The sequence below is a fragment of the Rhinatrema bivittatum genome, chromosome 4 (assembly GCF_901001135.1).
Source record: "Rhinatrema bivittatum chromosome 4, aRhiBiv1.1, whole genome shotgun sequence".
In the NCBI taxonomy this organism is placed as follows: Eukaryota; Metazoa; Chordata; class Amphibia; order Gymnophiona; family Rhinatrematidae; genus Rhinatrema; species Rhinatrema bivittatum.
In genome coordinates, this window is record NC_042618.1 from 351,395,064 (window position 1) to 351,422,102 (window position 27,039).

The 27,039-nt window shown below is 44.0% G+C and overlaps 1 protein-coding gene across 2 annotated transcripts in view; it reads right to left on the bottom strand.

The window, feature by feature from the left end:
* Window positions 1-27,039, bottom strand: part of LOC115090959 (cytochrome c oxidase assembly protein COX11, mitochondrial) — a 45,325-nt gene that overhangs the window by 13,718 nt on the left and 4,568 nt on the right. The window contains exons 2-4 of one of the 2 annotated variants that reach the window (XM_029600677.1): window positions 25,204-25,359; window positions 23,449-23,574; window positions 7,424-7,735 (exon numbers count right to left, since the gene is read on the bottom strand). In XM_029600677.1, coding sequence (XP_029456537.1) covers window positions 7,553-7,735; window positions 23,449-23,574; window positions 25,204-25,359 — 465 coding nt within the window. In that variant the 3' untranslated portion in view covers window positions 7,424-7,552. Of the gene's footprint in view, window positions 1-7,423; window positions 7,736-9,175; window positions 9,275-23,448; window positions 23,575-25,203; window positions 25,360-27,039 lie in introns of those variants that run through there. The other variant, XM_029600678.1, reaches the window with a different exon arrangement.

Below are 27,039 nucleotides of genomic sequence, written 5' to 3' on the forward strand. Positions count from 1 at the left end.
GGAGTGGGTCCACAAACCATCACTTAGCCCCCTTACATCTCCAAGGGGGCTCTGGGGTCTTTATCTCTGACCCAACCCTGGGCCACCTGAAATGGTTGCCTTTGTTGTGGTCTACAACCCTGATTGCCTGATGCCCCTGGCTGTCTAAACCCTCCAAATTCTCTGGTTTTTAATTTAAATGACCTAGTTTGCCCCCTCGGCTCTGTCCGCTGGAAGCCTTTGTGGTTTTGCAACCACCAGACTTTTCATTAACGTGTCCAGTTCCTGACAAATAGGAGAAGCCCTTTAAAAGGGCAAAACACTAAGCCTTGCTTTCAGGGGTGCATCTGCCGCCCAGTGCCTAAGCCACAAGAATCTCCTTGCCACTACCACAGAGGCCATCTGCTTGGCAGAGGGCCTGATTAGATCATAAAGTGTGTCTGCCAGGAAAGCTGCCCTGACTCTATCCTAGCCATATCCTTCCCTGGGCCCTCTCCACCCAGGGATTCCTCCTGCAGATGCTGAAGCCATTTGACTAAAGCTCTGGCTACATAGCCTCCACACACTGCTGCCTGCAGAGAAAGGCTGGCTGTTTCAAATGCTCTTTTCAGAAAGGCTTCTACCTTTCTATCCTGTGCATCCCTCAAGGATGTGCCCCCTTCTACAGGAATAGTTGTCTTTTTTGACACTGGCACTTTGGTACTTTCAGCAGATTGTCTCTCTCTTTCTCCTGTGGGGCAGTGTGAGTTCATTATTTAGATGTAAGGGCTGAAGCTGGTGTGGCCCATTCTCCCTCAATAATTTCCTTTATGGCAGGGTGGAGAGAAAAGGCTCTTGCCGGCTTCTTTATACCCTTGAAGATTGGGTTCCCCCTGCCACCCATTTCCTCCTCCTTTTCTTTGTCTGGGTCTTGCAGGCTTAAGACTTGCATCACTTTTAGCAGCAAGAAACTTAACTTCTCTTTTCCAAATTGCCTTACTACCCTCACCCCCCTCCTCTTCTATAGTTAAATCCTCAAGGAGTTCCACTACCCCCGAGTCACTATCCTTGTCTTTAGGGGAGGGAGGGGGGAGTGACAGGGAGGTTTCCACCTTCCTGGGTCTCTTCCCTGGGATATACTGTGGCTCTGGGGAAGACTAACCCCGAGGTCCCCTCTGGCATTGCTTTTTGGCTTTTAGAGATTTAAAGATTTGATGCATTATCAAAACTCTGTTGCTTCCACTGCATCTGCCCTCACTCCTGGGACCTCTCTATCCACCAGGGACCCGTCTACAAACCGGCTATTTCCCCCCCTATGCTGGAGCACTCTGCTTGGTCTGCCTGTTCTCACGGCTCCCTCTGCCTGTGACATACTTTTCCCCTCCTCACCTTTTTGTTACTTGGCTTCTAGAGCCTGCAATGGAGCTCTGTCTCCTATGCCGCATTAAGCACATTTCCTGCCCCTTTCAGTCATGCTGTGTGCCACTTGGGGGGAGGGGGGGAGGTTTTTTTTCACAGCATGTCCAACTACCGCTCCCTTTGAGTATGCCTCTCCCCCTCCCGGAACAGCCCTCTGCAGATCACGGCTGCCCGGGGAACTACCAAGCTAAACAAAAAACAAACGATTTCCCACTATATCAGGCTCTGGCCTCTGCATCCTTCTCTAATGGTCTGTCCCTACCGCCTTCTTTTCCACCCCCCATATAGTTCCCGGCTATCCCAGACTACCACCACCTAGCTGGAGGCAGAGAATTATGGGAGAATCACCCAGCTATCCTAGAGTATATATCAGCAATAATGTAAGAAAACGTAAAAAGAGTTCTCTGCCTCCACCTACTGGTACACAGGGGAAACCCCAGATGTGGATTAGTCTATAGGACGAAAAGGAAGCCTTCATTTATTGCTACCTGGGGATTTTTCTTCTATTACATATCTCCTTTCCAAAGCGCTCTACCTATCTACTGCAGCAACAATCTTTGCAGAACCCTGCAATTCTGAGCCTTAAATCCAGCCATAGTATGTCACCATTGCACAATGACTGGGACTCTCTCTGCCCCTGTGGTCTCCAGCTAGGATGTGAGGAGGAGGAGATCCCTTGACCAACTCCTCTTTTCTTCATGTGCACGTTAAGCATCACTGGGCATGGTCACAATGGCAGCTACAAAACAAAAATGTTGCATCGGCATGTTTCCCCTTTCCTTTATTTCAACACAGTTTTGCCAAAAACTATTCAGAAAAAAAAAAAAAACCCCCAGGATTTTTTGCTTTCAAAAGAAACCATATCTGCAGGTCAATGAGAAATGTTCATATCCACACCAGCAGCATATCGAGTAGGAATGATAAAATGTTTAAAAACAACTGCTTTAAGACCACAAAGCCCGTTTTGCAATTTTTGTGTATTGAATCCCAGCGCCTAAAGCATTCCTGTCAAATTTTATGATCTGTGTATTCATTTAAAAAAATATGGAGATCTATGTAATTTCCTATTCTAGACTGCAGCCTACCTCTATACACCTAACTTCTCAGGCCCTTGATAAGGTTTTTTAGGTGGCACAAAGGGAAAACCAAAAGAAAAGCTATAGGCATGCTTATCCTCAGTGTGATAAATGTGCCTCCTTTTTTTGAAGCAGATTGGTGAAGCTTGAGATGATGCTCGACAGTAATTACATGTCTGGTCCTCTGTTAGGTAGATTCAGATATTTGCTTTTCACAGCTATGTAGACGGAGAAGTGGGTCTTGCATGAACATGTACAGAAAAAAACCCAAAATCTTTCACTCTTCCCAATAATAACATTTTGAACAGAGACTGTAAATACAGAGACAAAGCAGAGAATAACTAAAATGCTTACTTAAAAGTGGAATATATTGAAACATCTAAGGCTATAAATCACGTTCCTTTATGATTTCTGTTGATTACAACTTCACCAAATGGATTATACTGTCAAATAAGGATGTCCAGACCGGTTTTTCAACCAGAGATCCATACATCAGCAACAAAAGTCTGGACGAGCATTTTTGAGATCTTGGCATCTCCTATGCCCCTATTTTTTTTTTTTAATCTGAAATATGTTTAAGAAAACAAAATACATTCTTCAAAAAGAAAACAAGATTTCTAAACGCTAGATATTTATTACCCGCTAGTCCACTAGACTATCCATAAGAGGGTACATAGCAAAAAATGAAACAAGGTAATTTACCAACCATGAAGTAGCCTTCCATTTTTTTTTTTTTGACTTTGAAGGCTTTATCTGCTCTTTTAGAACTACTAGTTCAAATCGGAACAAGGGTTGGAAGCCCGACACCATGAGCCTTCATTCACCACTACCTAGGTGAACTTCCTCCACCTCCCAGGAACCTAGTCTGATCATTATAGTGATGGCCCTGGGCAAGGGGCCATGGAACAGGGCTTCTTTTGGAACTCTGCAATCATGGGTCTTGAAACAAACCGCTAGAAGTCGTCCTTGAGCAATAACTACTTCTCCCTTCCCCACACCTGTGTGAATGCTGCCTCCGCACCATCCTCAGTGCCAGAAGACCCGATGTGGGAATAGCACCATGAACCTTTTCCATGGCAGCCTGATGGCTTTGGCAGTGCTGTGCCCTTCCATTTCTTTTAAATTCCTATGTATTCCTTCACACCCACTCTCAAGACAGCAAGAAACCAATGAGCAGGGTGAGGAAGATTTACTGAATCTGTTCTTCAGCTATAAATGATATGGGGAGATATGATGCAAACATTCATGTAACTAGCAGGCTTCAATGAAAGTACCGAAGAAAAAAAAAAAAAAAGCCCAAAACGTTTTTCTATACAATGAAAAGCTCAAGGACAAGATCATCAAATGAAGCTGAATGGAGACAGGCTGAAGAGGAAGAGAAAAATATTTTCATCGAGAGAGTAGCAGACACCTGAATAGGCTTCCAACTGAGGTTTTAGCAGCCAAAATAGTGGCAGAATTCAAGCATGCATTGGCTAGATCAGGGATAGGCAACTCAAGTAATTGAGTGTCACAAGTTTTTAAGATATTCACAATGAATACACATGAGACGCATTTGTATGCAATGGAGATGGTGCATGTAAATGCATCACCCAACCATCTTGCAGCATTTGAGAACTGGACTTGCCCATCCCTGGGTTGAACACAAAGGGACCGTAGTAGCAGAAGGATATCACAGATGAAGTAAAATCTGCGGCACCACAGCAAGCAACACAAATGGGCACACTGGGTGGACCTGGTCCAGCTACTCCTTTTCTGCCATCATCTGGTTTCTAACAAGGAATTTAAGTGTTAGTAACATTCTATATCAGTTAAGATTGAAAAGATGTGGAAAAGAGACAAGTTAAACATAAAATATTTTTAATTACCAGAGTTAAAATTTATATGGCTCTCTATAAAATATACTTTTAGTACCAATTTCTCTCAATATATACACACATATCAGACTTAAAAACAGATAAGATACATCAGTGAATTAGTGTTACATTCTGACTTCTGAAAGCAGGAATAATGTTTCTGTACTTCATCTCCTGGGTAATGGGCTAGCTTTATTCATAATATCCATGAAATCAACAAAAACAGTACTCCACAATCTTTTACTTTTTAGAAGTTTTCAGTTGTAAAAGCTACTTGAAGCAACTGAATGCATGCACATAATGGCCAAGTATTTCACCTAACAGGAAAATTTGAGATGGGTTGAAAGATGAAAGAAATCACTGCAATTGCTTTATATTGAATTTTAACTATTAAAATCTGTTTTACCTTTATTTATTATCATAATTATTTAATACAATTTTTTTTAAAAAAAAAATTTTGGTGAAATTTTTTGTGAGAGAGAGAAGACCTCAGTATTGGCAAGAGATCCAAATTCTTATAAGCCAATTGTTCCAGTCACTGGTCATTTGCTCTCTTATTTTTATTTTTAATAAAATTGCTTGGAGTCACTCTTTGTTAATCACAAATTATAGTACTGTTGTGTTTCCAAATAAAGTTCTTATGATACCTTTGTTGATCTTTTCTTTCACACAGCTATAGGTTTTAATATCTTCAACAGATATAAATCTTTCATATAATGGTATCTTCAATTTTTGCAAACTTGGACCATAATTATAAATTTTCACCACAGTAAGTCATCTATATTGAATTTAACTTCAACCCTTCTTAAGTCCTGAATGGGAAACTTTCACACCGTTCCGAAAAACTGTCGCGGCGACGGTTAACAGGCATTTCTTGGCGAAAGGCATGGTTATGCGGTCAAGAAAAATCAACACATGACAAGCAAAAAGATAAGTGCCTTGCCATTAAAACTTGTCGGGATTTTGTAGGGAATGAAGTACCTGTTACAGGACATATGTTCTGTTAAATGAAAAGTTATTCGGAACGGCGTGAAAGTTTCCCGTTCAGAACTTAAGAAGGGCTGAAGTTAAATTCAATATAGATGACTTGCTGTGGTGAAAATTTATAATTATGGTCCAAGTTTGCAAAAATTGAAGATACCATTATATGAAAGATTTATATCAGTTGAAGATATTAAAACCTATAGCTGTGTGAAAGAAAAGATCAACAAAGGTATCATAAGAACTTTATTTGGAAACACAACAGTACTATAATTTGTGATTAACAAAGAGTGACTCCAAGCAATTTTATTAAAAATAAAAATAAGAGAGCAAATGACCAGTGACTGGAACAATTGGCTTATAAGAAGTTTCTGAGAATTCGAATCTCTTGCCAATACTGAGGTCTTCTCTCTATCACAAAAAATGTTCTCCAAAAAAATGTTATTAAATAATTATGATAATAAAGGTAAAACAGATTTTAATAGTTTAAATTCAATATAAAGCAATTGCAGTGAATTCTTGCAGCAAAGATTCTAAATATGACTAGTTAATGTTCTCATATTGATTGTATACTAGTTATTCCCAGATTTTTCTGTCTATTGAAAAATGAAAGATCCTAACCATTCTACAACTACAAACTGAAACTGCAGAAGTATGATCTGTATAATTTGACACTGAAAGTTCTTAAATTTTCCCAGTTTGTATTTTTTGAGATTACAAATGCCTCACCTCTCCAACAATACCCAGATAGTCAGGATTTACAAATGATCTTAAATCAGGGCCCATCTTTATAAAAATATTAAATCAAAACATTTAGAGTAGTTTCAGGTCCTTTTTATCATGCCATTTCAATTCATGCTGATTTCCAAGATCATGGCTCTTAGCTACTTCGTGTTCTCAACCAGACCTGCTTTTTATCTAAACCAGGGCTTCCCAAACCCGACCCAATGACCCAGCTGCTAATAAGGTTTTCAGGATATCCAGAATGAATAAGCATAAAATAAAATTTACATATACCGGAGACCCAATAAAGTTTCTCTCATGTATATTTATTGTAGATAGCCTAAATACCAGACTGGATGTGGTGTCCCTTGGAACAGTTTGGGAAGCCGTAGTCTAAGTATTCAATGGTTTGATATTCATTCACAATTACATTCACAGTGTAAAACAAATACAAATACAGTACAGTGTTTTCCAACTCACTTTGATGTAGTACAATATGGAGTAAATTTTCAAAAAAGGTCTAGATGCCTTACTTCAAGAATTAGAAAGCAAGATCGACCCTATTTGAACATTTACCAGAATTGAAAAGCTACTCATAAAATGGTCAGCTCCAGAGTTTGGCAGGGATGTATGTTTAGTGCTGAAACTCTACACTAGGCACCTAATTGGCTAAATGTACCCGTTGACCTGCAGTGCACAAATGGCATCCTTAATTCTAGGTCGTCAATGGGTCACTTCCAGCCACAATGAGTATGGCTGAAAATGAACCTATTGCCCACTATGTTTTAGCCAATAACCTTAAGTGCTTCGGTAGCTTGCTCAAAATTGGTTCAGCGACACTGAAGAGCAAATTGTACCTAGTGAACTTTCACCTTTTATAATACGAATTGCTGAAGTAGTATAAATAAATCCAGTAGTTTTCCTCTCTATCTAAAAGTGAAAGATTCTGCAATATTTTTAATTACACAATTAACAGAGAAAATTCAGTTGCAATATAGAAAAGGTTGAGTCTCAAGTATTATGGGGGTAATTTTTCAAAAGGATTTACATAGTTAAAACTGGGTTTTTCATGTGTAAACGCATTTTATACGTTAACTGGACTTAGCTGCATGCACAGCTTTTGAAAATTGCTATGATAGCATGTTACATATGTAACCCCTTTGAAAATTACCTGTTAGCAAAGTACTTGCATTTTGCTGAAAATAAGGAAGCAACTAAAAATTTAGCCCTATAACTTTAAATGCAAACACCTGATAAATGTTGCTACTACAAAGGAGGTCAAGTCTACTATAATTGGTAACAGATTTCCTAAACCAGTGCTGAGCTTACAAATACAAACACAGATGCAGGAGATAAAAGGGAATTAAAGTCCAAGTTCACTAGTTTGAAAAAAGGCAGATTCCTGCATACCTGTAATTGTGTAATATTTCTTCTGTTTCCTCTTCATGGAGTTGACACTGCTGGGTCACTGGGCTTTTTGGCTTAAACAGTGCAGATTATAAATATACGTTCATGTGCTATAAATGTCTGTTCTCCATTTTAATTGTAACCTGGGAGTGGTAATTTATGTCCTTCCTTTGCCTCAAAGAAAGTATAAGAAAGAGTGATTGTGTCAACTCTTGCCATTGCTGGATCATCTGCAAACTCTGGGTCTATGAAGAAAAATACTGGCATATCCACTTCCTCATGGGGGTTGAGCCGCTGTTCTTCAAAACAAAAACACTAAAAAGAATGTAAACAAAAACAATTATAATCAAAGCATTCATTCTGCTGGCAAAAAAAAAAGCCACACCGCTTTTGAGCTTTCAGAGAATTCTGATGCTATACTGTATTTCTTTCCATTGTATTACAGTACTTATTTAGGGGTAATAATTCAACATTTTATGTGAGTAAACCTGTTTACCTGCAAAAAAAAAAACCACTGCAGTGTGATTACTGCTTCCCCCACTTACTGTGGTTAAAAGTATACATGCTGTGAACCAGGGGGTAAACAAACAAACAAAAAAAAAGCAGATATGGCTAGGTCAGGGGAGGGAAAGCATGCAATTTTAAAAGCCTGGCACATTCCAAAACCAGGAGATACATGCACAAGTTGGGCCAACGCGCACTGAGAAGATTTTAAAAGCTGCCTGTGTACGCGCATACCTCCCGCTACATGTACAAATGAAAAAGTTACCAAAAAGGGTAGGGCGGGGCATGGGCATTCCTGGATTTCAACTTGAAATTTACGTGTACATACTTATGAGCTGGGGTCTCCTGCCACTAACGGCGTATAAGTAGTAGACAACAACAACAACAATCTAAACACGTAGGCAGAGTTTTAAGGATTGGGGCTGATGGGAGAAGGGAGCTATTATACTAGGGAGGGTTTGGAAGTCCTATTCCTTATCTGGATAAACTGGGAATGAACTGGTAAAACTGGAAATGGTGTCGATACATGTGTGTTTTAAAATCCCCCCACTTATGCCGTAGAAGCAGCATTTGTATGCATAGACACGTGTCCACTTAAAATTGTGCACACATGGTGTGCATGCTTAGGCTAATTTTATAACAGCCCGCATATATGAGTACATTATAAAATAGCTGCATCCCCGGGTACGAGCCGACAAACACGTGCATATGTATGCCTGCGTGTCTGTTTAAAAGTTACTATGATTGGATTTCCAAACCACATGTACTTTCCCGTATGTATTTTGCACCTGCTTCAATGCAGTCCCAAGGTACACAGGTACTTTTCTACCTGTGTTTGATTCAGTCATGTGAGCAAATGAGCAGCATGAGAAATACGTCTATATATCAGTGTGTGTGTCAGAGAGTTCATCTGCTTCCCCCACCACTTATTCTGCTGAATTAGATGAATATTTGTGAGCGCCCACCCATGTTTACCTCTGGGCCGTTTCTCCCACAAAAAAAATATCATTACCTGATAATTTTCTTTTCTTTAAAGGAGGACATGTGGATTATGCACCTCTACCAGCAGATGGAGATGGAGCAAAGCTGACATGGCATATATACCCCTGCACTTACATCAGCCCACCAGTATTCTCTACAAAAGCCAACTGTGGACAAACAAAACCTGATTAAGATAACCATTTGAGTACTTAGCTAACAGGAAAACACCGAGCTCAGACAAATAGTGTAAGAACACTAGTCTAGAGCCTGGAGTAACACTTACCATTAACCCCTGGAGCAAGCAGCCACACAGGAGGACAATAGCACAATCTGCCGGCAGTCAAGGGCAGGAAGGTGAATCCACTTGCCCTTATTAAAGAAAAGGAAATTTTCAGGTAAGTAGTAATTTCTTATTTGTTAGCATACGGACAGGTGGATCCAGTACCAAAGCTACTCCCAAACAGAGTGGGAGGCTGCCCACGGTCTGATCAACACCACACATGCAAAGTTCGTGTCCTCCTGGGCCTGCACACCCGGGCAATAACACCTGGAAAAGGTGTGTGGAGAGGACGTCACAGCTCGGCAAATGTTGATGGGAGACAACAATTTAACCTCTGTCCATGACACCGCTTGGGTCCTAGTAGAATGAGTCCTAACCTGACTAGGCAGTGGCTGCTCAGCATCCACATACACAGCCGTGATTACCTCCTTAATCCAGCAGACTATTGTAGCCCATGACGCCAGCTCTCCCTGCTTACTTCCACTGTGGAGAACAAACAGGTGATCCAACTTCCTGATAAGTTTAGAAACCTCCAAATACCTCAAGTTATGCCTCTTGGCATCCAAGGGCCATAACAGGCGATATTCCTCCGTATCTTTCCCACTTTAATCCAAGACCACTTTTGTATCACCCCCAGGTACACTCGTAGAAACGGCTCCCAGCAAAACAAGGCCTGCAGTTCGGATACTCTATGCGCAGAACAAATTGCCACAAGAAACACCATTTTCAAGGTCAGTAACCTCAAGGAAAAATTATGCATCGGTCGAAAAGGGCCCGCCAAAAAATCCAAAACTAGATTAAGACTCCACAAAGACACCGGTAACCACAAGGGAGGACAAAGATGCTTAAGAACATAAGAAATTGCCATGCTGGATCAGACCAAGGGTCCATCAAGCCCAGCATCCTGTTTCCAATGGAGGCCAAACCAAGGCCACAAGAACCTGGCAAACACTAAGAAGATCCCATACTACTGATGCCAATAGTAGCAGAGGCCTTCCCCGAAGTCAACTTGATTAATAGCAGTTAATGGACTTCACCTCCAAGAACTTATCCAAACCTTTTTTTTAAACCCAGCTACACTCCTTTCAAGAAACTGGCTACATCTGGATGAGCCGACAAGGGTCCACCATTCCCCTGACCTCAGAAACAGGCAAGAGCCATTACCTGTACCTTTAATGAATTAAGGGCCAACCCTTTATTCAATCCATCCTGCAAAAATTCCAAAATGAACGGGATCCTAACCGAACGAGGAAGAACCCCTCGCTCTTCACACCAAGCCTCAAACACTCACCAAACCTGCACATAGGCTAACAACGTGGAGAACTTTCTTGCTCGTAGCATGGTGGCAATCACCGAAGTAGAATATCCACGCTTCAGCAATCAAGCCCTCTTAAGACCCATACTGTTAGACAAACTAGAGTCTGATCTTCTTGAAGAACAGGTCCCTGCTGTAATAGATCCCTGTGAGCTAGAAACTGGAGGGGGGGGGGGGGGGGGGAGTCCAGAATCTCCTGGGCCAATCTGGTGCCACCAGAAGCACCATCCCTCTGTGACTATCTTCCAAATCATTCTGCCCAACATGGGCCACAGAGGAAAAGCATACAGCAGCTTGTCCTCTGGCTGCTCCTGCACAACAGTATCAATGCCCATGGACTTTGGATTTCTTCTGCGACTGAAGAAGCAAGGAACCTTCGTATTGCAAGAAGTCGCCAGCAGGTCCAGAAATAGAAGGCCCCAGCGATCCAATATTAGCTAAAATGCCTCATTTGACAATTCTCCTGGATCCAGACTGTCTGCTGAGAAAAATCAGTTCTAACGTTGTCTTTTTCTGCAATGTGCGAGGCTGAGATCTCCTGACGATGCACTTCTACCCATTCCATAAGTTGGACCATTTCCTGCAACACTTGCTGGCTCTTGGTTCCTCCTTGCCGACTGATATAAGCCACTGTCATTGCATTGTAAGACAATATCTGCACCGCTCGACCCTGCAATCGGTCGCCAACCCACAAACATACCAACCAGACCGCATGAGCTTCCAGCCAATCGATGCTCCAGAGAGACTCTTCTGTATTCCAGTACCCTTGCGCTGTCAGCTCCTGACAGTGAGCTCCTCAACCATGGTGGCTCGCATCTGTCGTACTAGCCAGTCCAGTGATCTTAGGGAAACCCCCTTTCTTAGATGATCTGCTTTTAACCACCACTGCAGGTGTGTGCAGACTTCCATCAGTAGGTGAAGCCAAATCATATTCTTGAGACTGTGGGCTCCAACAAGACAGCAGAGTGTGTTGCAGAGGACACATATGCACCCTCGCCCATGGCACCACCTCCAGGGTCGCCACCATCAATCCCAGCACCTGTAATAGGACCACATACTGTTGGGCATATTGTGTTTGTCAATAAATGCATTTGCACCATCAGCTTCTGAATATTGCTCTTCGGCAGGAACACCCTACACTGCTTCATGTCAAATTGAACACAGATACTCTAGCAACTGATAGCTGAAAATTGCTCTTGGCCAGGTTTACCACCCAACCTAGTTCCTGCAACAAGGAAATCACCTTGCGCGAAACCCAGACGGCTCTCTTCCAGACTCTTGGCCTGAATCAGCCAGTCGTCCAATTACAGGTGTACCAGAATCCCACCTCTCTAAACTCCACTGCTGCCACCACCACCATAACCATAGAAAAAATCTGAGCGCGGTGGCCAAAACAAAAAGTAGCACTCAAAACTGATAAATGACGCCCCAAAACCGTGAAACTCAGAAATCGCTGATGCTTGAGCCGGATGGGAATCTGCCAGTATGCATTAGACAAATCCAGAGAAGTTAGAAACTCCCAACTGTACTGCCATTATCACTGAGAGCAAAGTTTCCATGTGAAAACAAGTCATGCATAAATGAGGGTTGACACCCTTGAGATCCAGGATGGGGCAAAAAGAGCCCTCCTTGGGCACAATGAAATATCGGCCTGTATTTTCTTGAGACATGTGCACTTGAACCACAGCCTGACAAGTCCTGATAATGTACACTCCATAGCCTGTCTCTTCTGCAGAGTTACAGGGATACACCATGAACATGTCCCCGAAGAACACTGCAAAACTCCAGTGCGTAGCCATCTCATATCACCTCTAGAATCAACTGGTCCGACGATTTCGATCCACCTTCGATTAAAAAAAAAAAAAAAAAAAAAAAAAAGAGAGAAAGTTGACCCACTGTCTCCTGTTCCCAGGGGTGTGTCAGCACACCTTCATTGGGAAGCTCGGGTTGGGGAACACTACCCGAGCCTGCACCCCATCTGGGCTGCCTGGGACGAAGGACTGAGATCTACCCAAAGGTTGAGCCCTCTGAGAGGCTGCTCCTCTGTAGGGTCAAAAACGTTTGGCTCACCTAGTACAGTGGCTTTCAACCTTTTTCCCCACTGTGACATATCTGATGGACAATGCTCATTACTATCTACAGGAGAAAAAAAAAAGCCCTGTATCACTTTTGTTGAGAATAACACAAGGGAAAGATAAGAGTACTCTCTAAAACAGAAATTATATAAATAGTAAACCCCCATACCAGAACAGCACCAACTTCCAGCACTCAAACAGTAACCACCTTACCTAAGAAAAGGTAACACTGAAAGTATTACACCAGGCCTTAAAACTCCAATACGTCTCCTATGAGGAAAATGGAACAAGCTAGGCTGCTATACAGCCCTACCTAGAAACTACATGCAGCAGAATACCGCACCTCAATTACATGTGCAGACCCTCACCTAAACAAAGAAGAGAGAGAGACCATAAAGCATAAATAGAAACATGCAGACAAAAACTGAACCGGAAACTGCAACAAGCCTGAGTCTCTGTATGCAGTGCAACAAAGGAAAAAGATAAATCATCAGTCCTCATAAAATAAAGTAAGACCATACTCATAAAAAGAACAGATTTCAAGACACCTGATGAATGGAATATCCAATAATTAAAAACTTGTAAAAAAATTTCTAGACACCAATAACATTTCAAAAACGGCAGGCACAAAGACCGGATAATTAAGGATAAAAAACGTTCTGCTTTCCAATACCAAATTTAAGTCCCAAGGAACCACAGGTTTTGCTACAGGTGGTGTCAATTTCAATTCCCTTTTCATAAATCGGAAAACCAGAGGATGGCTTGAAACGGGAAGACCATTGAATGGGAGATAATATGCCGCTATAGCACTCACGTGAACTCTGACGCTGTTGCCAATCCTGCCTGGTAGAACATATGTAATTATTCCAATAGTATCTCCAGTGAGCGGAAGAATGGGTCTATTCTCTTTCAGTCACACCAGGCCGTGTAACAGTCATTTGTACTGGTAATTTTTCCTTGTGGAAGCCTTTCTGGCTGGGCTGACACTAATATGTCCTAGATTTCCGTTGGCAACCGCAGGTGGTTTAATACTTTCCTTTCAATCTCCAAGCTTGAGCCAAAGGGAAGAGTGCATGGGGTGCAACAGGGTGCCCCCTTGATTCATCAATATGCACTGATGTGTTACATTAAGAAAAAGGGGCGTGTTTAGGGAAATTTTAGAATTACCACACCACACGATAACTTACCACTTTACATCGGTAGTACCGCGTGGTACAGTAAACTTAGCGCACCCTGCAATAATCCCTATTTTTCACATCTTGCACTGAGGGAGAGAGAGCGAGAGAGACCATCTACAAGGCCCTGATAGTAGTGAAGTGTTTATCTCTATAGGAGGGCCATCTAATAGGTCGAGTAATGTGGTTGTGGTTTAGTGTTTAGGGGCTAGTTTCGCATGTAGCATGAGATGTATGAACAGCACAGTACACCTTGGTAAAGACTGGACATAAATTTGGAGTGAGGAAAGTCTCAAAGATGAAATTTCTACTATGTTCTCTCACCCTAGTTTGATGGACTCTATAACAGGGCTAGGGTGAGATAAATGCTGAATGAATTGGGTCCACTGAGCTTTGAGACCCCACTGCAGGTGGCACATATACAGGTGAGTGTGTGGTGGTATATATGGCTGCTGGCATGGGCCTAGAAGGGTCAAGACCTGATGTACCTAAGGGTGTACGTAATTGTTTCAACTGTGTTGCTAGAGTGCGAAAGGTTTGAGCCTTGTCCACAGGAAGGAATGCCTTGCTGATGACAGTACTTATGCTTGCTCCTATAAACTGAAGAATTTGAGTCAGTTGAAGGCTGGACTTCTTGTAGATTATTATTATGAATCCCAGGCCTTCTAAACAATTTATTGTGTCCATCAAGTGCATTTGAAGAGTAGTCGCTTGCAACGATACTATAAGTCAATCGTCCAGATACGGAACAGCTGAATTCCCTTTTTTGTCAAGTGGGCCACCGCTACTGCTAGGCATTTAGTGAAGATTCTTGGGGCAGACGAGAGTCCAAAGGGGAGAACTTTGTATTGATAGTACCCATGCATTGATCTGGAAACACAGGTAATGCCAGGACAAATGGTGGATTGCTACGTGGGAGTAAGCATCCTTGAGGTCTAGCGAGCACATCCACTTGAGTTGCAGGAACAGCAGGATGGACTTGAAGGATGTCATCTTGAACTTGTCCTTCCTAATATGCTTGAGGGCCCGCAGATCTAAATCGAGGAGTCCCCCCAGTTTTCTTCAGAATAAGGAAGTAATGGGAATAGAATCCCTTGCTGCGTTGGTGCAGAGGTACTCTTTGGATTTGCCTGTTGAAGCAGTGAGTTCATCTCCTCCTGCTGTGCCTGCACCTGGTCTCGTGTTGAGGGAACCAGGTACAGGAGGCATAGATTTGTCCTGAAGTTTAATTTGTATCCTAGCGAATGATGCTCAAGACCGAGTCAGATGTGATTGCTTCCCAAAAGTAAAAAAATTGGGACAGCCTGTATCCCACTGTCAAATGTAGCTGTGGCCTGTCCTTCCTCAAAAACCCTGTTGTGGCTTTTGGGTGTTGCCCTGTGATTGTTTCTGCTGACACTGGTCTCTTGGCTTAGATCTGGGCTGTGACTGTTGCAGCTGCTGTCTCGGCGGCTGATACGCTGGTGGGCGGTAGGATGTGTATGGCCTGAAGGAGTGTCTCTGGAAATAGGACTTCCTGTATGCCAGGTAAAATTTTCTGGTTGAGGGCGGCTGGTCTGCCGGAGAAGCTAGGGATTAAGACTGCCACGTTCTGTTCTTTGAGTTGAGACACTGTTTTTCTAAGCCTGTCCCCAAATAATCACCCTTACATGGCAGGTCTGCCAGCTTTTCGTGGACATCCTCACATATGGCACTGCCCATAACCAGGCTATCCTCCGAGTCACTATGGACATCACTGAAGTATGGGCTGATGTTTCAAATGCCTCATATGCTGTCCGAAGAAGGTGGCACAAGTCTTCCTCCAAATCAGTGAATGGTTGCAGTAAGGAGTTGCCCGACGGTCCAGGCGAGACATGTGGCTTGAGGGACTGCAAACACTCATAACTATTGAGCGATGTAAAATTGATGTTGCTGAATCTTTGCATTTAACATTGCCGCCTGGAAAGTCTTTTGTCCAAATTCATCCAGATATCTTATCTTTACCAGGAGGAGTATTAGAGTGTAGCCAGGACTTCAACTTCTTCATTGCTGATTCGACGACCACAGAAACATGGGGGAGCTACACTGTCCCATAATATAAGGACTCTCTCATTCGGAACTTGAGATCTGTCTTCCGAGCAGTCTATGATCCAGAGAATGGGGACTCCCATGTCATGTCCATTTCCGCATCAAGTACTGAATGGGAGGGCAAGGCTGTGGGCTCAGCTGGGACCACAAGATCTTTAAAATTCCCAAGATCTCTTGACCCTGGATCCAGCACTTTCATTGTTTCAATTTTTAAAAAGAAATCTCACCTTCTCAATGAATTTTGAGTAGAATAAGTCTTCTGGGGGAGAAGATGGTTCAAGTGGGTCTTCTGACAGGTCTAACAGGATCCCTGTGGAGGAACCGGGTGATGTAAGAGGAGAGTCCCGGGGCTCCAAACCTGATGGCGGAAAAAGTCACGGCTGTGGATCCTTTGGCTTGTCTTGAGGGCTGTGATCCTCCTGAGTGGGAGATGGGGAATCCCTTTCAGGGGGAAACTCCTTCAGCAGGGGGCTAGATAATGGATGATTCCCTCTGCTACCTTCTAGCAAAGTGAAAAAGTTCTTAGAATTGTGAAAAATCAGACATTGCATGCAAAGCCAGTACCGAGGGATCTGCCGCATTTTCTTTACAGCAGTAGTGGCTCCTACATGCCCCACACCCTGCTTGGTCTTAGTCATTTTGGTCCTTGGAGGCACTGCTGCCAACAGAATGTTAGAATCAGGACCCCTACGGCACTCTGCTGGGTCCTGGTCCCTGTGCCACATCTTGTGTCTCTTTATCAGGGGCACCTGCAACTGAGGAGAGTGCATTTTCCTCTTTGATGCTGAGGACATGTCAGAGTAAACCTGTAGGGATGAGCCAGAGTACCTCACTGAGTGTTGGTCATCTGAAAGGGACTTCACTTCGGATCCCTCAAGGCCCAACAGCTCTTCCGGCAGGAACACAACTTGAAACATGCGGGAAGTCTGTTTTTGAGACTGCTTATGCAAATGTGTCGCCTGCCCCTGTACTGAGTCAACGCACGGCTGGTGTGAGTCATAGTCAAGTGGTGCGAGGCATGTGCGCAGTGTTCCTGTGTCACTTTCCTCTTAGGAAGCACTTACGTCAGAGTGCGTGGTGGTTGCGAGGCATGACTCAATGCGTTGTGTGCTCTACACCAAGGCTCTTCCTTACATCATGTGTCGTGTTTGTCCTGCACTGATGCACGTGTTGACCGATGGCGATAAGACGCTGCTGGCAACTGGTGATTTTTTGGCACAGTTTTGACAGCACATCCCCCGATGGCTGTTTTATTGCCATGTGGGGAAGCTCGAGCGCTGCGGGTGGATGTCCTGTTCGGCTCTGTTTTTTCTTACCGCTTGGTGGACCTAAAGAGGACACAATTCTGCCCTGCCTGGCATGGTGAGTTTTCGGTCCCGAAGAGGAGTGTGAGGTTAGTCGTTCTGACACAGGGGCATAAGATCCTGTTGATGCTTCTTCCTCCCTCAGTTTAGCGATTTTCTGAGCCCGTTGTCTTTGGGCTCTGGGTGACATCCTCCCACAATCCCTGCAGCTGGACTGATCATAGTCTAGACTAAGGCAGATGTAGCAATTAGTTATAGCCACCGCTTATGGACATAACCTTGCCACATTGGTAGTACTTGAATCCTGGCAACTAAGTGCCATGGTAGCACTTAGAAGTGCTGTTTTGGGGTTTCACCTGAGTGAAAAATTTTGAGGAGAACTGAGAGAAGGAAATCCGCATGCAGCTAGCAGCATGGAAGAAAAAAATACTGCGCGTGAAGAATCGCGCAGGAGCATAGAGTCAAAGCTCTGTATTCTTGGAGAGAAGCTCTGCCTAGGGGCCATCCAGAGGATGTCCCAGACAGCATGTCTAATGGAGAAATTACTTACCTGATAATTTCGTTTTCCTTAGTGTAGACAGATGGACTCAGGACCAATGGGTATAGTGTACTCCTGACAGCAGTTGGAGACGGATCAGCTTTCAATCTGACGTCAGCCCTAGTACATCTACCCCTGCAGGAAGTGCAGCTCTTCAGTATTCTCCTCGAAAAGCATTGTGGATATATGTATGACTGAATAATTTGAATAACTTGATTAACTTTATAACTTGGATAACTTCATTAATTTGAACCGGTTTATAGCTGGAGACTGCCATTGTCCTCAACTGAGAAACGTCGACACCCGGTAGGATGGGTGTCCTAGCTGAAGGAAAGCATGGCTTACCCGTGAATCACTCGCTCTCGGGGGATGTCACCAGAGAATTCCATGAGTAACGGCAGCCGTGAGTGGGATGCTGAGTCCATCCGTCTACACTAAGGAAAACGAAATTATCAGGTAAGTAATTTCTCCATTTCCTAGCGTGTAGCAGATGGACTCAGGACCAATGGGATGTATAAAAGCTACTCCTGAACCGGGTGGGAGGCTGCTTCTGACCCACTTAGTACTGCCCTTGCAAATGCTGTGTCCTCCCGAGCCTGAACATCCAGGCGGTAAAACCTGGAGAAGGTGTGGATGGAGGACCATGTTGCCGCCTGGCAGATCTCAGTGGGTGACAGCATCTTGGTTTCCGCCCAGGACACTGCTTGGGCTCTAGTAGAATGGGCCTGGACTTGTAAAGGCGGTGGCTTGCCTGCTTCTACGTAGGCCGCCTTGATGACTTCTTTGATCCAGCGGGCTATGGTTGCTCGCGAGGCCACTTCCCCTTGCTTCTTCCCGCTGTGAAGGACGAATAGATGGTCCGTCTTTCGTACGGATTCCGACCTTTCCAGGTATCGACTAGGAGTCTACAGACGTTGAGATGGCGTAGGTTGCGAGACTCTTCCGAATTCTTATGCTCATCTGGCGATGGCAGTGAAATGGTTGTGAGACACCACTTTGGGGAGGAATGACGGGACTGTGTGTAACTGGATGGTTCCTGGGGTGAGTCTGAGGAATGGCTCCCGGCAGGACAGTGCTTGTAGCTCGGAGATACGGCGGGCCGAACAGACTGCCACCAGGAAGGCTGTCTTCAATCTTAATAATCGGAGAGACAGGTTGCGAAGAGGTCTGAAGGAAGTTCCTGCTAAGAAATCTAGGACCAGGTTGAGGTTCCAAAGAGGCACCGGCCACTTAGGGGTGGTTGGATCTGCTTGACTCCTTTCAGAAAGCGGGAGACATCCGGGTGAGAGGCTCTGCTGCCATTCTCGCTCTTGGTTCCGTAGCATGACAATGCGGCCACCTGTACCTTGATGGAGTTGAGACAACCCCTTCTGTAGGTCGTTCTGTAGGAATTTCAAAACCACAGGAATTTTGACTGAGCGTGGAACGATGTCATGGTCCTCGCACCAGGCTTTGAACTCTCTTCAAATCCTTATGTATGTTAGGGATGTGGAGAACCTTTGTGCTCGGAGTAGGGTATCAATTACTGCCCCCGAGTATCCGCTCTTCCTCAGGTGAGTCCTCTCAATTGCCAGACAGTAAGAGAGAATCGAGCTGGATCCTTGTGAAGGATCGGTCCTTGTTGGAGCAGGTCTCTGTGTGGAGGTAGAGGGAGGGGCTCCCTGTCAGCAGTCTTTGCATGTCTGCGTACCACGGTCTTCTTGGCCAGTCCGGGGCCACTAGAAGTACTGGTCCCCTGTGGTGTTCTATCTTGTGGATGATTGCGCCCAATAGGGGTCACGGTGGGAAGGCGTATAACAGTCTCTGTGGCTAGGTCTGTACCAGGGTATCGATTCCCTGGGACTGGGGTTCCCGCCTGCAGCTGAAGAAGCTGGATACTTGGGCGTTGGACCGGCTTGCCAGGAGGACCATGGTTGGTGTTCTCCAACGGTTTATTTTGCTGTGATCGACAGCCTCCATTTTCCTGGGTCTAGACTTTTTCTGCTGAGATAATCCGCAGCGATGGTTGTCCACATCGCTGGGAAAGACAACAAGATCTCTTGAAGGTTCGCTTCCGCCCATGACATTAGGGGGTCTATTTCCAGAGATACCTGTTGGCTTCTGGTTCCTCCCTGACGGTTGCTGTAGGCCACTGTTGTGGCGTTGTTCGACATTACTCTGACTGTCTGAGTCTGTGACCCAACCTTAGGCAGGCTAGTCTGACTGCCCGGGCCTCTAGGCGATTGATGTTCCACCCCGACTCTTCTTTGTTCCATTGTCCCTGAGCGGTCAGCTCCTGGCAGTGTGCTCACCATCCTTGTAGGCTAGCATCCGTGGTGAGCAGGATCCAGGATGGTGAGGATAGTCTCGCTCCCTGGCTTAGATGGTCTTCTTGTAGCCACCATTGTAGTTGGGTTCGGACTTTGTCCGGGAGCTGAAGGCATATGGTTTAGTTCTGGGACAGTGGATTCCTTTGCGATTGTAGTGAGCACTGTACGGGTCCCATATGAGCTCTTGCCCATGGCACAACTTCCAGTGTGGATGCCATGAAGCCGAGGACCTGTGGGTAGTCCCATGCTGTGGGGGCAAAGCTCGCTCAACAGGGTTCGTAACTGGGTCATCAATTTCGATCTTCTTGTCGGTGTCAGGGTGACCTTGTCTTGTTTGGTGTCGAACCGGTCTCCCAAGTATTCTATAGATTGGGAGGGCTGCAGACAGCTCTTGTTTGTGTTGATCACCCACCCGAGGCTCTCCAGTAGCGTTTTGACTCTGTTTGTCGCCTGGTGGCTCTCCTCTGGGGATTTCGCCCTGATCAGCCAATCGTCTAGGTAAGGGTGTACGCGGATTCCTTCCTTCCTCAGTGTTGCTGCCACCACCACTATGATCTTGGTGAACGTCCGGGGTGCTGTGGCTAACCCGAATGGAAGTGCTATGTGCTTCTATATGGGTTGAAGCACTGTGATCCTCTGCCCCTGGAAGTTTGGGGGAAGGGTCACTGGTTTCTCTTATTCCTGTCCTCCAGTAGCCTCCGGTAGCCGCGGCAGTGGGGACTCGACCCATTTGTTGGCTAGTTTCTCTAGTTCGCTTCCAAACAGGAGGGCTCCCTTGAAGGGTATCCTTGTGAGTCTCGTTTTGGAGGATGCGTTGGTCGACCAGTTTCGGAGCCAGAGTTGTCTTCTGGCTGCCACGGCGGATGGCATTCCTCTAGCTGCGGTGCGCACCAGATGAGAAGCGGCATCCGCGAGGAATGATACTCCTGGTTCCAGGGCTTCCCCAGGAGTGTTGTTCCTGTTCTGTGATAAGCAGGCGCGTATCACCACGGCACAGCAGGCCACGATCTGTAGACACATAGCGGAGACGTCAAAGGACCGTTTGAGGATAGATTCCAGACGTCTGTCTTGAGCATCCTTGAGTGCTGCTCCTCCCTCCACCGGGATAGTAGTGCGCTTCGAAACTGCGCAGACCATGGCATCCACTTTCGGACATGCCAGGAGATCTTTGGCGGCTGGGTCCAGAGGGTACATGGCTGCCAGAGCCTGCCCCCCTTTGAACGTAGTTTCCGGGGCATCCCATTGCAGGTCAATTAGTTGCTGGATGGCTTGTAATAGTGGGAAATGACGGGAGGTCTGACGGAGTCCCTCTAGTAGGGGGTTCGTCTTAGGTTCCCCTGAGGCACTTGTGTGCGGGATAGCAAGCTCTTTTAAGCTGTGTGCGACCAGATCTGGAAGCTCGTCTTTGGTGAAGAAGCGTCTCATGGTTCGGTGGGGCTCTGTCCCCGGAGGGAGTTCTCCTTCCTCCAGGGGTTCTGAATCCTCATCAGAGTTGTCTGTGTCCCCGAAGGTGGGGCTTCTGGGCGGTGGGATCACTTCCCTGGGCATAGAGGGTCCCGGGATGTTGAGGTCCTCTGGTGAAGCATGTGGCCGTATTATAGGAGGCCCCGGTTGCATGTGGACGAAGGTATGCAGACCTTTGAAGAATTCTACCCAGGAGATAGATGCTGGGTCTAGACTAAGGGGTGCCTTGTCCCTGGGGAGCCCCGTTTGAGGGGGGGGGGGGTCCTGCTGTGCAATGCTAGGTCCAGCGTAGTGTTCGAGAGCCTGGAACTCGGTACCGGCTGGGGAGGGCCATGAGTTGGATCCCCTAGGGCCTCTTCGCACTGTATACACAGGGCTGTGGCCTCCTCATGCTGTGCAGCTCTAATGTGGCATGCTGGGCAAAGGCCCTGAGCCTTAAGTTTCTTTTCCGGTGGTGCCATGGCTTGTGTGCGTAAAATACAGTTGTGCGCTCCGGTGCATCGAAGTTGTGCGCGTAGGTTTGGTGCGCACTCAGGGAGATGTGCGCGCTGTTGTGCGCACAGATCGAAGTTGTGTGTCTGGCACAGGTATTTGCCGTGCGCACGGCTCGGAATGGCGGTCAGGGCGGCGAGATCAAAATGGTGATGGCGACCATCTCGGAGGGTCTCCACGTGGGAGTACCCTCGGATCTGACCAGGGTCTAGCCCTGCTAGAGCAGATCAACCTGGTGGCACTGGTCCCGGCTGGCGACCTGTGCGACTCCTTGAGCTTCAGAGACCGGAGACTTTTAATAGATTTCTACCTTGCCTTGTCTCGGCGCTTCCCGGTCTCCGGCTGCGGGGGGGGGGGGGGGGGGGGGGGGGGAGAAGAGGGAAGATACCTTCACCGCCGCTGCCTCTCAGCCTCACCCAATGTCGGGGGCTAGGTCCCTGCCGAAGGTCGGCCACCGGTCCGAGGCTTACCTCCAAGGGATCACTGAAATCACCTCGGGAATTCTCAACTGGGGGAGGGACCCAATGGGTGTCACCACAGGAGAGCAGGGCTCGTCTGTAGAGGTAAGATTTCTTTTTATTTTGGTTTTCTTTGGTAAAATTACTCTAACGCTGTGCGAGCGTGCATAGAGTCCCTACTGCTATGTAGATGGAAAATACTGAAGAGCTGCACTTCCTGCAGGGGTATATGTACTAGGCTGATGTCAGATTGAAATCTGATCCATCTCCGACTGCTATCAGGAGTACACTATACCCATTGGTCCTGAGTCTATCTGCTACACGCTAGGAAATTCAGCTTGCTTATCGACAGGAAAATCAAACATATACCATTGTGGGAGTGCAGCAGGGAGAGTAAGCATAGACAACCTCATTCAGAGTTTTCAAGATTTTAATAAAATATGCAATATGGAAATAACCACCATTCATATGAGTTGTATACTTGCATTTTATCTAGTTCTATTTTCCTAACTGCTCACTGCTGGAATCTTACCTTTTTTGCTTTTTGCTAGCCTCTATAAGACAGATAGGCAATGTGGGTCCTGGAGTGCTACAACCAGGTCTGGTTTTCAGGATATTAACAATGAATATGCATGAGGTATATATGCATGCAAATATCTCATGCATATTCAGTGTAGATATCCTCAAAAAAAAAGACCTGTTTGTGGCACTTCAGGATCAGAGCTGCCTACCCCTGAGCTATATACTTGGCCACATCGGTATATGAATGTGAGGCCATACAAGACATCCCATCAGGTGTGAATGGGGAAAACTTAGTGTTTTGGCTGGCCCCCTAACAAGAGACAGTGGAAATCAGTTGTCGCTGGCTGAAATAACATGCCTGTGGCAAAGCTGAAATTGTTCACAATTGTCCTATCAGCTATGAAAAAGTCATCACCTCCAATAGTCTTTAAAATGAACACTAAAAAAATGCAAAGCAGCTATTGAATGATTATTTTAATGTCTCTTGAAACTACTCTTAGCAGGAAAGCACATACCAGTACATATCTGTATTCAGTTAACATACCTGTATTTTATTGAAGTACTGTCCTGCTTCAAAAGGCACCACATTGTAGGTTGAGATTCCAATCACTGGTTTGTCAGTAGAATTCCTGGCTTTGTAAAAGGCTAATGCTGTTTCTCCAGGTACTACCTATAAAATAAAGTTTTGATTCATGAAATTATGTTGCAATTTTATACAACAAAGCCAGATAGAAAATATTCATAGGTATTTCATTGAAAAAATGTACAACTGAAGTATACAGTAGTATTTAACAGCTCATATGAACAATTCTGGTTAGTCTTACCTTTGACTCAAAATTAATTTTTGCTTTAGAAAGGAATATCATATTGAAATAAATTGCAAAGATTAATGTTGTAGAGCACTAATGCCTGATAAACCAGCCTAAGCAGAGAACCAGTTAGAAAAAGTTTGGGATGACAACTCAAGGATGACATGCACCAGTCATTTTTTGAAACAAAATGGATGTCATTTTCAAGACTGAGATCAGAATCTAATACCCTCAAGCTCTTCACAACAGACTTAGCAAAAAGGTGTTCCATCCCAAATAGACTGGGTATCTAAGACAGTCATACCAGTTTTATTAATCCGAGAATCTGTTTTATTGGGATTCAGAAACAACTTACCTAACCTTCATCCAAATTAAAAATCAAAATGTATTGCTTCAATATAGAACACTTCATACAGCAATGCCACAAAGCAAAATCGGTAATTTAAAGGCTTTTTGTTATATTGTGCATCGCTTGCTGCAATAAAAATCACTCATCATATCTGCTGGTAATTTTAAAGAACTACTGCAAACTTACAAAAATTATTGTAGCAAACACTCCAGTTCTGCCCGTGAGGACTAACGTAGACATAATCTGTTTTAAAAATCAGTCATTTTTCATGTTTAGTGGAAAATACTGATGTTACAGTATGAATGTTCTACTGACTGTAGATTTATTTCTCCTGATGAAATGATTTTGTTAGCTTTATCCAGAATGTTAACAAGTGTTTTTAGGATTACCTGCGTCTACTACATGACCTTTACAAGTTATACAGAATGTAGCAGCTCGCATTCTGACCGGAAAAAAAAAAATCCGATCGTATCACCCCAACTTTGATCAACTTACACTGGCTGCATCTAGAGCTAAATTTAAATCAATTTGCGTTCTACACAAATTAATTTATGGTGACCAGGTGGACTGGCTAAATGCTGCCATCAAATTACATGTCCCCCAGAGAAATTTAAGTTCTGCCAATAAAGGTTTACTTACTATTCCAGCAGTACAATCAGCATGGCTGAATGAAGCGAGGGACAGGGCTCTGTCCCTAGCAGGTCCTAAAATATGGAACATGCTCCCCATAGAGATTCGAATGGAGATGAATTTTAAACAATTTAAGGCGGCTCTAAAAACTTGGCTTTTTAAGGAGGCCTACCCCAACCCATCTTAAATTCTGTTCTTATGTCATGATTTTACAGCTTTAACTATTTTTATTTTGTTTTATAGAAGATGGTTTGGGTGTTATTGTTTCCACCATACATTGGTCATAAGATAGGAGGAGGGAGGGATAGTCGTATGATAAGTTTATTTAATTGGCTTATGAGTTGTTTTTATTCGAATGGTTGTAATTTGTTTTATTTTTTAGTCCTAGGAAGTTGATTTTAGTATATTTATTGTGCATTATTATTTATTGTTGTGAATCGTTACGATGGAACCCGAGTGACAGTATACAAAAACCAATAAATAAATAAATAAATATTCAGATATTACTCACATATATTTCTGTTTGTTGAGGTTTAAAATTCCAGTGCAGGCTTGCATGCACATCTGCATTAAAGGTGACCTTAATGATTCGGTCTTTAATTGGTTCCATGGACTCAATTTGGTCTGAACTATGACCAGCTACAGCTACTCCACCTAGTCCAGTAGCCTAGAAGAAAGCACAACAACCAGAAGCAAATAATTAAAAATTACATTTTTAAAGATAAGTATAGTCTCCATTTTTAATATAGCAAATAATATGAAAAATATGGATATATATACAAGCACATCTGGAGAAAGTGATTGAGGGCCAGCATGCATACCTTAGAAATTAAAAACAGAAAAACCAAATGTAAAAATAAATGTACAAATGCTCTTTGCAACAGAGGCTGATGGTACATTAACGACTAACGATTGAATTCAGATATCTAACAAAGTAGATTCTTATCCTAAGAGCACAAGAAATGCCAAGCTAGTTCAGACTAATGATCCATTGAGCAAAGCATACTGTCTCTGACAGTGACCAGTACGGGTCACGTGAAGCATCCATCATATCCCGTGCCATGCTGTTCCCTCCCAAAAGTAAGAGGTCAAAACACCCAAGGCAATCCAGTTAAATAATGCTAAATAGACCCGTCCTCTAGAAATTTATCCAAATGAAGTAGACTCTTGCCCTTGAAAGCTTATGCCTCCATACACCTGTTAGTCTATAACAGTGATTCTCAACCTTTTTTTTCTGTCGAGACACACCTGACAGATGGTTCTCACATGCGTGACACTGAATACATGATGGTCACGAGGCTAGATGTAAACATATACTCTGTATCTACAGAAACAGCCCTGACCCTCCCCCCCCCCCCCCTCAAACAATTGGTGCAGAACAGAACTAGGATATGCCCTGTTCAATTTAACATATTAAAAAAAAAAGATATTTCTGGTGTCGTCTCAGTAACAGCAACATAAACACTCTCAACCAGGCACAATAGCCCTCCTTATGAAAAAACAATTTACCACCAATGCATGTCCTATTTAGAAAACACAACAAATATCGATACAAATGCCTACGTGCTAGTAAAATACCTCACCTCAGTCACACACAGAATCGACCTTCACCAAGTACAGAAAGACTGCAAATTACAAATATGGAGACAGAAACTGGAATGGAAAAATAAAAAAGCCACTCTGCATTCAGTGCAAAACTGAAGAAATGGAAACAGAAATATAGCACCTATCATAGTACCAGGATCTGCAATAATGTACATAAACTAATCCGCACAAAGTTACACCTGCATTATGGAACTCATTCATACAGTAACACTATCTTTGAAAAGGCAACACTACAAATATTTAACCAGGCCCTAAACACAAATACACCTCCTATTAGGAAAACAGAAAAAGCCAAGACACCCTATACAGAAACTACAAGTTTGCAGAATACCCTTACCTGGGTCACACACAGAACACAAACATACCCTGACAGAATACAAAATAAAATGACCACCAAGTTAATGTTTTTGTTTTTCCATTGTTGCACTGCATATACTCAGTTTGGCTTCTTGCTGTTACAGTTCAGTTTTTTGTCTCCACATTTCTATTTATACATTTCTCAAGTAATATAAAATAATAATTCTAAAACTAGAATATAATAAATGTTTCAAAACTGATAAACAGAATGACATCCAATCATTAAAAGCTTACAAAATTAAAAATTCTAAACAATCAATAAAATATTTCAAACTGCAGACATATCACATAATACCTGAATGTAATTTGCTTTGAAGTACCAAAAAAGTGTGAAAAACTGAATATAAAAATCTAAATAAAAATAATACCTAATAATTAAAATAGC